This window comes from Ochotona curzoniae, unplaced genomic scaffold (assembly GCF_017591425.1).
Source record: "Ochotona curzoniae isolate NIBS_2020 unplaced genomic scaffold, NIBS_Ocur_1.0 scaffold_1852, whole genome shotgun sequence".
NCBI lineage: Eukaryota > Metazoa > Chordata > Mammalia > Lagomorpha > Ochotonidae > Ochotona > Ochotona curzoniae.
Genome location: NW_024467087.1, coordinates 35,689,606 through 35,702,840, shown reverse-complemented (window position 1 = coordinate 35,702,840; position 13,235 = coordinate 35,689,606). Strand labels below are relative to the sequence as shown.

Below are 13,235 nucleotides of genomic sequence, written 5' to 3'. Positions count from 1 at the left end.
CCTGTTGGGCTACTGCTCCCACTTGTGAGCATAGGAGCTAGGACTGAGAGCAGACCAGGCTGGGCATGGCTACAAAACTTCCCGGTATGTATGTGAGCTGGGTTAGGAGGAGAGCCAGGCTGAGCTAAGCAACTTTATCTACTGGTGCATGCATGAGCCAGAATAAGTTCGGGCTGGTTTGGGTTTGCTGCAGCATAGGCTAGCAGGCGCTAGGGCTGAGAGCAAGTCCTGTAAGCCTAGACTGCAGAACCACCTGGAAAGTACAAGATCCTGGACTGGGAGTGGGTCTAGTAGGGAAACTGTGGGCACCCTTCTGATAGGTTGCACCTCACACTGGTAAGCATGGGAACCCGGGCTGGGGGTGGGCCTGGCTGGACAGGCAGTGGCACCCATCAGCATGAGTATGGGCTGAATAATGGGGTTTGTCAGGCTGAGCTAGGCTCCAACACCCATTGATGTGTGTGAGAACTGATGGGGATAGGGATGGATTAGACTAGTCCACTGTTTGCACAGGTACACATGAGAACCAGGACTGGAAGCAGGCCTGGTAGGGGTTATTGGGGGTTGCCCAGACTGTGTCACAGTTACAACTATTGTGCCTGAGGGCTGTGTTTTGGGCAGGAATGGGCTGGGCTGCAACATCCATTGGCTTGTATATGAGATGGGGCTGGGGACAAAACTGTCCAGGCAACTGCAACCACCAGTGTGTGTGTAAGCTGGTGTTGGTGAGACTGAGCCAGACCCTACATCAGATGGCACATTCAGGAGTCAGGTCTGAGGTCACCTCTAGTGAGGTTTCTTTGGGGACCACTGGACTCAGAATTTTAACCACGTGGAAAATCATAGGATCTGTGGTCTGACAGTGGAGTGCATGTGTCACAACTAGGCCTCCTTGGATGTTGAAGTCGGTGCGATGGACGGCATGCCCAGATGCACATCGGGGACATAACAACCAGTTCATTGGGGCCTGCAGAGGACGTCTAATACAATGGAGGGCAGAATAAATTGGATAGCTCTCCTAGCCTAGCTTTGACATTGAGTATCTGACTGTGTGGAGACTCTAAGATGGACTATGTCAGGCAATGAAACTTGAAGGGATTTCCTCATCCTTGGAGCAACAAAATCAACAGCATTTCAGGACTACCAGAATCACTTAAGCAGTACCCTCAAAACATGCTCCACATTTGGGGACCTTGGGATGACAGCGAGTGGCTGTCCCCCATTCCCAGGTACTTGTGTAGGTTCCTGGGAGCAGCCGTCCCCTATTTCTCCCTACTTTCCTCAGATACAGGAAAAAAAATTGGAAATGGTTTTCTCATCCACTTTCCTTTATCCCTCCACCTTTCCCTATCCTAAACATTGGTTCACATGGGTATGCATCCTTCTTAACTATGCAAGGATCATCAATATAAAACAAATCAATATAAAACAAATATATATATATATACATACATATATATATGGAAGACTTCTCTGGCTATACACTTTTTACTCCCCCTGCGCAGCTCTATAGAGAAAGGAAAAAAGAAAAACGAACAAGAGCCACCTGAATTGGAGCCTCTGTAGTGGTCTGGCCTGAAATATCTTTACCCTTTCATTCTTGTCTTGACAGCTACTCTATCCCATTTGAGGTTTTTAGGTACCCAAATTGGTGAGTCGGGCTTAAAGGGATCATACAAATAGGGGAGGGAATTGGTTTACACATAGTAAAGCAATTTTGGTATTAATCCTCTTCTATAGGAAAAGCCTGGTTTCCCTCACATCCCAGCTCTGGTTCCTGCATATTTACACGCGGAGAACATCGTGCGAACTCCACACATACACCTGGTAATGGTTTGGTATTAGCGCAGTGTCTCTATTCATCTCTGTTTTATTTATATCTTAATCGAAATCTACCTTTGATCATTCAAGTCAAGAAAGACTCTTGGGGCCCAGCGCGGTGGCGCAGTGGTTAAGGTCCTCACCTTGCATGCCCAGGATCCCATATGGGCGCCGGTTCTATCCCAGCTGCCCCGCTTCCCTTCCAGCTCCCTGCCTGTGGCCCGGGAAAGCTGTCAAGGACGGCCCAAAGCTTTGGGACCCTGCACCCGCGTGGGAGACCCGGAAGAGGCTCCTGGCTTCGGACCGGCATAGCATTGGCCGTTGCGCTCACTTGGGGAGTGAATCATCGGACGGAAGATCTTCCTCTCTGTCTCTCCTCTCTGTATATCCGCCTTTCCAATAAAAAATAATAAAAATCTTTAAAAAAAAAAAAAAGGCCAAGATGTTTGATGTTGAGCAATAACTTAGGGCTGAAAAGCTTTCTGGAGTCTAGCCCTGATTCCGCCCATATCGTGCAGAAAATTAAGGGCCAGAACAGCAGGTGGCAGAGACCCCAGCTTTTCTAGCCCTTATTCAGACTATCCTATCTTAAAAAAAAAAAAAGATTTATTTTTTATTGGAAAATCAGATATACAGAGAGGAGAGACATATGGCCAGAGCTGAGCCGTTCTGAAGCCAGAAGCCCAGAGCTTCTTCCGGTTCTCCTACACAGGTGCAGGGTCCCAAGGCTTTGGGCTGTCCTCTACTGCTTTCCCAGGCCACAAGCAGGGAGCTGGGTGGGAAGAGGGGTTACCAGGACAGGAACTGGCGTCCATATGGGATGCAGGCGCATGCTAGCTGAAGACTCTGTCCACTAGGCTATCGCGCCGCAGACTATCCTATCTTGGCCTCCCAACCCCTCCCCTAACCCCCCGGCCCCACCTCTTCTCCCCCGCCCCGCCTGCCGGCCTCCAGACTGCAATTCGCCGGGCCTTAAGGGCTCTGAAAAGTGAACTTGTCAGTATTCGTCCGCTTAGTCACGCTGACACTGACTTTCAGACGCCACGGGCAGCAGAGGGGAGGGCAGAAGGTAAGCGTTGTTAGGGGCGGTTGCTAAAAGAGAACTAACACTGAGCCACTCTGATATTAATCTTACTTCTCTCCGTTTGCCGCTGTTTTCCGTATACAGATTCTGACGCAGCGCACTTAGAAAGGGCGGGGCGGCGCCCTCTGACGTAGGATAATGGCGCTGGGCAAAGTTTGGTATCACTCCGCTTCCGTAAGCCGGATCCCTTTAAAAATTGCTTAGCGCCGCCCGCTGCTGATTTCCGCGAGGGCGTGAGGCGCTTACCGGACTGCGGCGGAAAAGGTAGATGTTGGTAACTGCGTGCGGGTTCCTGGAGAGTCCTGAGAATGGGAACCCGCAAAGAATACCCCAAAGTGACAAGGCAGCAGTTTGCCAGTCTTGGCAGTTTATGTGATAAAGGAAGTATCTCGTCGTAAGTCCCAGGTGCCGGTTGAGCCCGGAGAGTCGTCGCCATTGTCTCGGGTCCTTATATTCTTCTGATTATCCTTCCTGTGTGCCACGACACCCTTGAGGCAAGGAACCAAGAAAATTGCCCCTGATTCAAGCAGAGCAGGTTAGTGAGAAAGGACGTTGCTTGGGAGATGAATTTCGGAATGAACATGGGATGCATGACTTGGTTACCTGAGGTGGGCAGTGAGACAGAGACACCGGGATTAGATAAAATGATTTTACTTTTGCTAGCTTGATTTCCAGACAGGTGCCCCACTTCCAGTCATGTTCGGGAAGGGAAAGGAATGTAGTAGCAGCTTCTAGTCCTGAGCTGTGTAAAAAGAGGTTGTAAGTGTTTGATAATCAAGACCTTGGTTATGATAAAAGTCCCATGTCCTGGTTAATGGTCTGAACATGAAGTCTTTTCACTGTCTTTTCGTTGGCTCTGTGTGTGTGGTGTATTTAAATGTATAGACGTGCTTGTAATTGTTGTGTACCTCATTCCTTAAAGAATCTGTAAAGGGCATCAGACTTCAAGGGGAGGGGCAAAGAAAAAAAATGGCCGGTTTTAATAGAGTGAGGCTGCTTTAAGGTGGTAGATGACTAAGACTAGAGCAGATAAGGGTGTAAGGGAGCCTCCACATCTCTCTGTCAGATTTAAAAACATGTCTTGTCTTTATATATGTTATGTTGCAGAAAATGATAGATTTTAAGGGCAGGAAGAAAACAAGAATTTATGAGACATTTTAGAAATAATTTTCATTATTTTCTCAGCTTCCATGGTTTGTAGTAAACTTCATTTTTATGAACACCAGTACTATCTTGCAAGGATGTTTGAGTTTCCTCTACATAATACCGTCCGACTTTAGGAATGGAGCGAAGAGGACTGGAGATTTAGGAAATTGGAAAGAAAAGGAGGTAGGGAGTATTGACAAATAGGTACCTGTCTCCAGAAAACATAGTGCCCCAGGTGCCTGGTTTCTGCCAAGGACTCAATCTTCATTGTCTGCTGTGTTTCCATTTATTTGTCTTTGTGCTTGGACTCTCTGTAGATATATCTGTCCCCATACTTATGAATCTGTCATTCGTTGTGAATGTTTGTACATGGCAACCCATCCTGAAATCAGAATAACAAAGAAGGTAAAATTACCTTGTAATATGTGGAGGGTGATGTGAGGGTACAGGGACATGGATGACTGAGACCAGAGAATTCGATCTCTTATAGTGTAAGCTTACCGATGGCCCCTGTCTGCCTTCTCCTCTGCTGATTTACTTGGGACTTATAAAAATGGGTGGTTGAAGACTTGCCATTCCCACTGTCCACTTGTTTTCCTTGCTAATTCTAAATTAGGGAGGTGCAAAGGCAATCGCTGATAAGAAAAATCGTGGGCACTTAGGGGCGGTAGAGCAGCCTTGAAGTAGGACATAGGAAGAGGGGACCAAGAGGAGAGATGAAAGAAATGGGTTCTATTTGGAAATGCAAGATTAGCAGCCAGGGACTAAAACTAATTTACCAGGAGATCAGTTTCTATATTCTCCTGTTTGTTTATTTGCCTTTAGGTCTCCTATAGGTCTGCTATAGGGCTTGTCACCATTGGAAACGAGGAGAGGAGGAGAAAATTACTCCAGATCAGTACAGGTTGGTATGAGTGTGGGGAATTCTTGGGTAGACCTGTAGAATGGGATAATGGAGCTCTGCTTGACTCTAAAAGGGTACAAAAGCCAGTCTTGGGCTTCCTCAGCCTGTCTTTTTCATTCCCACACAGCTTTTCTACTTTCTCTGTCCCTGTGTAGTGTCTAGAAAGGAGACTGGTAGTGCTTGAAGGTATCAAGTGTGGATCGAATGTAGAGGGAGTTTGCTAATTATGTACCTATATACCTTTCCTACCTAGCACTGAATCTCCTTACTTTCCTGTGTCTGTACAAGATACTGTGAGGAGAAAAAAGAATGGAAGAGACTCAAAGCCCCGTTTCCTTCCTTCACTCTTAGGTTCAAGTTGAACTTCAGTGACAGATCTGGTGGCCTTGGAGTTACTGAAGACCACCACCCTCCACAGGGCTGCACCCAAGCACAGCCGTCTTTTTCTACCTTAAGTGAGCTTCCTGTGCTTGTTGTCTATATTATTGGTAGAGACTGTAGTTGGAGAGGGGGCTGAGTGACTGCTGGACTTTTTGTGAAAACATCAGCCTGGGACTTACTTTCTTCAAGGGTCGAGGGGAAGAGTTTCATAACTTGGCCTTGTCTTTAACTTGAACCATGATTCACTCTGGGGCTAGAGCAAGAGCTAGAGGGCCTGGCCAGAGAGCTAGAGTCAGTGATCCTGCCAATACTAAAGTGAAGGCTGAGATCCAGGCAGCAGCTGAAGCAGCACCAAAAACAGAATCAGTAATGCAGGCCAGTGCTGGGGATGGATCAGTGGTCAGGACACAGACAGTGATTGAGACTGTGGCCATGGATACGACAAGGAAGGGAAGGAAGATGGAAGATAAGGTTAAGACTAAAGTCAAGACTAAGACTAAGGCAGAACCTAGTAAACTGTCCCAAACGAATTCAAAGGCCATAGCTATGTTTAGGGTCGGTGGCATAACCAAGTCTGAAACCAAGGCTGTTGATGACAGTGAGAAAAATATCAAATCTTGTGTCAAGGCTAATGATAAGGCCAATATTGGGTCCAAACCTGAGAAAACTGAAGAGGTCAGCATTAAGTCCAGAGCTAAGGGAAAATGTAATACTGGGATCAAGTCAGGTGATGAGAATGAAAAAGATGTCTGCTCCTGGTTCTGGACTGGAGAAGAATCTAGTGTAGGATCTTGGTTCTGGCCTGAAGAAGAGATCCCTCCTCAAGTTTATAAGCCACCACCTAAGATTGAAGAAGAACCTGAGCCTATACATGAGCCAGTCCTTGCTATAAAACAAAAAGCAATAGCATGGTCAAGGCCCCGATATATTGTACTAGTCCCAATTGAGGAAGGGGAGAAATCCTTGCCTCCAGAAGGGAACTGGACCCTGGTAGACACCTTAATTGAAACTCCTCTGGGAATTCGGCCTCTAACCAAGATCCCACCTTATGGTGGACCTTACTTCCAGACCTTAGCTGAGATCAAAGATCAGATTAGGGAAAAGGAAAAGTATGGACCAAATCCAAAGGCCTGCCGCTGTAAATCAAAAACCTTTAGTTTAGAACCAGAAGAGTTTGATAAGCTGGTTGCTCTACTTAGGTTAACTAGGGATCCTTTCATTCATCAAATAGCCACAATGATAATGGGTGTCACTCGTGCTTATCCATTTACCCAGGATATAGTTCATGATGTAGGTATTACTGTGATGATCGAGCACTTGATCAATAGTCCCGATGTTAAAGAACGCCCTAGAGCCTTAAATATGATGCGCAATGATTCTGAGTCCTATGACGAATCAATAATTGCAGAGTTATACATACAACAACTTTGTAAGGACATAAATTCTTTTTACTTGAATTCCCCTTTGCAACTTGCTGGACTAAAATTATTAGCTCAAGTTAGTGTGGAATTTGAGTACCACTATATAATTACCAATTACATTGAAGATTTACTCCTCTTTCTAAACAGGGGAAATGTCAAAACCAAGTTTTACGTTTTAAAAGTTTTTATGTGCTTGTCTAAAAATCAGGCTAATACAAGAGATCTCATCAGTGCTGAGGTACTGTCATCGTTGCTTATACCTTTTAACAAGAATGAGTCAAAGGCCAATATTCTTAATATCATTGAAATTTTTGAGAATATAAATTTCCACTTCAAAAAAAGGACAAAGCTATTCACTAAGGAAAAGTTCACTAAAAATGAACTTTTTTCCATATTCCAACAAACAAAAGTGCTGCATCAGAAACTCCTAGAATTATCAGATCACAGTGATCCTGAAGTGAGAGATAAACTCATACGGTTAATACTCAAACTCTGAATAGCTGTGTGTCCTCGCATAGCCTTGAATTTTTTTATAATGTGGTTGCAATGTAAACCCAATGTATATTATTAAGGATAAATTTGGTACTTATATTCTTTGTGTTGACTGAAAGAGTTCAGCTAATCTTGATAGACTGAATATTTGTTTCTTTGTTGCTGTTGTATATAATAAAAATTGGCATATTTTTAGTATTTTTGCAACTTGACCTGCTGATGGACCTATTCATGCTGAATAAGCTATATATATGGATATAGATATATATATATAGATATACCTGTTCTTTATATTGATATAACTGTGTTCTTTTTGAAATTTCATTTATATTTTGTTAATAAAGTTGTATGCCAAAACTGGTGAGAATATTGTCCTAGTTCTTCAGTTGAAATCTAGTCAGAAGCATAAAACACAAACAATATAAACATTATAAAGAGCACTGTCTGTGTGTCTTTCTGTAGGGTTCGGGCGAGGGCGTGAACTAATGAAATTGTAATGTCAGATCTTTTAGTTTCACTATGTTCAAGTATAATCAATTTAAAAAAAAAGATTTATTTATTTTGGTTGAAATAAGCAGATTTACAGAAAGAGAGACAGAAAGATCTTCCATCCGTTGATTCATTCTCCAAATGGCTGCAATGGCTAGAGCTGAGCTGATCCTATTCAGTAGCTAGGAGCTTTTTCCAGGTCTTCCACATGGGTGTAGGCCCCCCAAGGCTTTTGACTAATCTCTACTGTTTTCCCAGGCCATAAGCAGGGAGCTGGAAGGGAAGTGGAGCAGCCAGGACATGGACCGGTGCCTATATGGGGTCCTGGTGTTTGCAGGGGGAGTATTAGCCAGTTGAACTATTGTGCCATGCCCAAGTGAAATTACCTCCTACGCAAGGAGACAGCAGTTACTGCTGTAGATTATGGATGATAGGACTTCATTCTGTTAAGGTTTCAAATGAGAAATAAAACTTTTAGCTTGACAGCTCTGGGGAAGTGGATAACAGACCTAGGAGGAAGGGAACGTAGTTGCTTTCATTCCAGTGGGAGTTGCAAAACTTTCACACATCAACATGTCTTGAAAACTTTTTAACATCTAAGAGGATTTCTGCTTCTCATACCCCATTCAATAAAGCCATAAACAATTGCACAGAGTATGATCTGAAGGAATCCAGTCCCACTGGCTCCCCTAGCTGTGGTTATCAGATTGGTCCCCTCCACATGCAATCTTATGCCTCAGAGGATGATCTTTCTGGTGACAGGGCCTGCCTTGGTGACTGTTGTTTTTGATCCTTGTTTTTGTTTTCTGGCTAACATTTTTTGGACTTGGTGATTTTTATTCATTCTTGGAGGTAGCTCCTTCTTTGTGCTAATTCATTCTGGTTGGAGCTCAGCTCCATGTATAACACAGCTGCAGAATACTAAAATTCCTTTAGGGGTATATAGTTAGGAAGAAATTAATACTCCTATTTTACAGTGTGCAACTCATAGAGCCTACACTATGCCATCTATGCAACCTCTTTTTTTGTTTATGTTTAACAAAGCTAGATCCTGGATAGGAGTTTTAGCATAGAATGACTTTCTTTAATTTACTTGTAAATATTGGGAGATAGAAGTGTTAGGATCAGTTTACAAATGTTGCTGTGTCTGTTGACCTTTGTCCCTAATATTTTACGTATGAGGGGAAGACCTAAATGAAAAAAAAATATCTGCATAGTGTAATACGCCACTAATTTTCATAGCTATCTCTACTTTAATTCAATTTAAGGTCAAGGGTGAACCTATCTTTTATACATCCAGAACTTAAAAAGGATAATCTACTACATAATGGAATTAAAAGTAAAAAATTAGGTTAGGATTCTTTTGCAGTGTGAAGCTTCAATGTTGATGATTTTTGAAGGTTTTTTTTTTCTTTTTTTAGATTTATGGACAGGAAAGACAGGGAGAAAGATCTTCCATCTACTATTTCACTCCCCAAATAACTGCAATGGTTAGAGCTGAGCTGATCTAAAGCCAGGAGCCAGGAGCTTCCTCTGGGTCTCCCATGTGGGTGCAGATCCTGAGGCTTTGGGCTGTCCTTGTCTGCTTTCCCAGGCCACAAGAAGGGAACTGGGGCCCAGCGCGATGGCACAGTGGTTAAGGTCCTCACCTTGCATGCCCGGGATCCCATATGGGCGCCGGTTCTAATCCAGGCAGCCCCACTTCCCTTCCAGCTCCCTGCCTGTGGCCCAGGAAAGCAGTCAAGGACAGCCCAAAGCTTTGGGACCCTGCACCCGCGTGGGAGACCCAGAAGAGGCTCCTGGCTTCGGATGGGCATAGCATCAGCCATTGCGCTCACTTGGGGAGTGAATCATCGGACGGAAGATCTTCCTCTCTGTCTCTCTTCTCTGTATATCCGCCTTTCCAATAAAAATAAAATAAATCTTAAAAAAAAGAAAAAAAAAGAAGGGAACTGGATGGGAAGCTGGACCTGCTGGGATTAGAAACAGTGTCCATATGTGTTCCTGGTGCATACAAGGCGAAGACTTTAGCTGCTAGGCTACTGCACTGGGCCCAGTTGTGTCCATCTTTTTGGCTGTCACAAAGCTGCAATAAACATTAGAGTACATGTATCTGTCCAGGGCCCCAGTTTAAATTATTTAAGGCATACATCTAGAAACTGGAATTAAGCATTTACCCAGTGGCCAGATCATAATCCATCAACAGTGTAAAACAGTTCCAGTTTATTTGCATTGTTCCAAACTTTCATTATCATTTATTTTTAAAAATTTTTTTATTGGAAAATCAGATTTGCAGAGTGAAGGAGAGACAGAAAGATCCTCTGGTTTACTGCCTAAGTGGCTGCTACGGCCGGAGCTGAGTTGATCTGAAGCCAGGAGCCCGGAACTTTGGATCACACATTCCCAGTCCTTAAGCAGAGAGCTGGAAGGGAAGTGGAGCAGCTGGGACACAAATTGGCTCCCATATGGGATCCTGGCACATGCAAGGCAAGGACTTTAGCCACTAGACTATCGCACCAAGCTCCATTAGCTTTTTAATAGATATCCTAGTAGATGCTATCTCATTGTGATTTTCATTTTCGTAATGGTTAGTAATGCTGAATATCCTTCTACATGTCCATTGGTCATTTGCATATCTTTGGAATGCTATATACTTAAGTTATTTGCCTCTTTACAATTTTAAAAATTTTAAATTTACTTTAAAAACAGAGAAGGAGACAGAGAACACGATCAGATTTTCTACTTCTGACTGGATCACTTCCTAAATGCCTGCAACAGCCAGCCAGAGATACACCAGACCAGAAATGAAACTCTATCTGGGTCTCCCAAGTACGAGACCCACCTCCCAAGTAGGTGGCCGGATCCCAGGCAGTTGAAGCAAAATCCATTGCCTCCAAGCTGCGTAATCTATAAGCTGAATTGCATATGGAGTGGCTAGGATTCACACCAGTAACTGGTATGGAATGCAGGTATACCTAGTGGTATGTTGACACACTTTGCCAAAAACCTGTTCAGATTGTTGATTTCTTTTTTTGCTATGTTTGTCGTGTTTTGGGAGTTGTTTATATACCCTGGATACAAGCCCTTTATATGATTTTCAGGTGTCTTCTGTAGTATACGTTGTTTGTTCACTTTTAATGAAGTTCCTTGGTCATAGAAGTTTGCAATTCTGGTAAAGTCCCAAGTCCAATTCCTCTTTTTGTTTTTTCTTTGTCACTGATGTCTTGGTGGCATTGCCAAATGAAAAAAAAATCATAAAAATTTAACCCTGTGTTTTAAGAGTTTTGTAATTTTTACTTATGTTTAGGTTGTTAATCCATTTTGAGTAAATTTTTGTATATGTGTAAAGTCATTTAGTTTAATTCTTAAAAAAAAAAATCCAGTTGTCACAGTACCATTCCCCCTGGAATGTTCTTGGCCTCCTTGTGAAAATCAAGAGCATAATCATTTTAGTTTTATTTCTGGTATCGATTTTATTCCGTGTGTGTAATTCTATTTTCTACCAGTGTTGCTATGCATTCGTTACTGTAGCTTTGTAATAATTTTTGAAGTCAGGAAGAGTTAGTACTCCAGATGCTCCTGTTTTTGTTGCTCTGAATCCCTTCTATATGAGTTTGAAGATAATTTGTTCTGACTTATAAAAATAGGTATAGTGGGCCCAATGTTGTGCTTAAGCTGCTGCTTGCAGCACAAACATCTCATATGGGCACCTGTTCTAGATCCAGCTGCTCAATGTCTGATAAAGCTTCCTGCAAATGATCCTGGAAAAGCAGAGGGAGATGGCCCAAGTATTTCAATTCCTGTAGGCAACTAGTAGACGAGAGGTAGCTCTGGGCTTCTGACTTAAGCCTAGCACAGCCCTAGTCATTGTGGACATTTGGGGAGTGAACCATATTTAAATTATATTTTAATATAAGTATCTATGATTTACATATAGATATTTTATAATGAAATCACCTCAGTTATTGAGGACATTTCAACATTTTTATGCTTTGTCTTAACCAAAAGGCCAAGAAGCAGTTCCAGCATTTTTATATGCATGGACATAAAGTCAATATTATGGTAATATACTTTTTAAATTTTAAATTTTATTTTTAATATTATTAACATAATTGAGAGGGGTGCATGCCCATATGGGCTGCTGATTAGGCTGGAGGATGTGGAGATATGGAGGAAGGTGGGTGAGATAAGTGTTTCAGTGTTTTTTCCCCCTCTGGTGTCCACGGAGTGGGGAGATAGGGAAATGAAGGAGGCCATTCTTCGCTGTCAAACTACATCAGCACCCAGGAATGAGGAAGTCATTTGATAACATCTTAGAGACCTTGATGTGGGGCAGAGTGTTCCAGGATTTTTACATGAGTGGTCTTGATAGTTCTGAGACATTGTTTGCTTTGTAGCACAAGGGTTGAGAAAACCTAGCATCTATTGGCTGGCCCGGTCTACTTTGGTGTATCCACTGACCCAGACATTTACTGCAAAACCTGGACAGGAGAGTTGTTTAACCTGTTCTGCTTTCTGTCTTTTGATGAGGTACTCAATGTCCTCTGTTGGTTTAGATGAGCTGGCTTTGTGTCTATCGTGTGCATCTGCATTTGTTCTCTATTCCATGGGTGTCAGCAACTGAGGAGGCCTAATCCCAATACAAACACTCTTAAGGTCAGACCACAGACCACATATCTTGTGCTTTTCCCTGTGGGTGGGCTTTGAATCTAGCAGTCCAGTTAGTTTCTTGAGTCCCTCAAGAAACCTTGCCTGGGATAGTCTCAGGAATTCTTGTGTGTGCCAGCTAGTACAGGGTCATGTTCAGCCTGACAAATGTACCAACCAACGTACAGATTGGTAGATTCAGCTGCCTGATCAGTTCCATCCCTAGTCTGATCTCTCACACAAACTAGTGGGTAGTGCAGCTTAGCCCAGCCCAGCCCAGCCCACCACAGGCCCAGCCCTCATGTACACCAGTGGATATTGCAGCATAGTTGAAGTAACTCCTGATAACCTCTAGCAGTCTTTCCTACAGCTCCAATTTTTGCACATACCGGCATGTGCTTCAGTGTAGCCCGTTCTGTCCAACACCCCACCTGGTTATTGTGCATACTCATGGGTGCTGGAGCTTACCTCAGCCTGGCCCACCCCCAAGACCTGGCCCACAGGCATGCCAACATGTGCTGCAGCTGTTCTAGCGTGGCCCATACCAGCCCTAGCTCTTGTACTCACCAGTGTGAGCTCCAGCCTGGTAGGGGAACCCTCCAAGTTTCCCTACCAGACCCACTCCTAGCCCCAGATCTTTGTGTGTCAGTGGGTTCCTCGACCCAGCCGGGCATAGCCTATCCCCAGTCTTGGTACTTGCTAGTGGGTGATGCAGTGTAAGCCAGTGCAGCCTGTACCCCGTCCTTGGTCTCATGTGTGCTAAAGGGTGCTGTGGCTGGCCTAACCTAGCCTGCCCACAGCTCTGGCCACACACATCCTGACAAGTGCTATATAGCCTTGCCTGATCTGG

At 43.8% G+C, this 13,235-nt stretch overlaps 1 protein-coding gene across 1 annotated transcript; it reads left to right on the top strand.

Moving 5' to 3' along the window:
- The first annotated feature begins 4,876 nt into the window (after positions 1-4,876).
- Positions 4,877-7,609, top strand: ARMCX5 (armadillo repeat containing X-linked 5). The gene is made up of 2 exons (XM_040999848.1): positions 4,877-4,955; positions 5,307-7,609. Exon 2 carries the CDS (start codon positions 5,574-5,576, stop codon positions 7,251-7,253), a length of 1,680 nt encoding a protein of 559 aa, XP_040855782.1. The 5' UTR covers positions 4,877-4,955; positions 5,307-5,573; the 3' UTR covers positions 7,254-7,609.
- Positions 7,610-13,235: the final 5,626 nt, after the last annotated feature.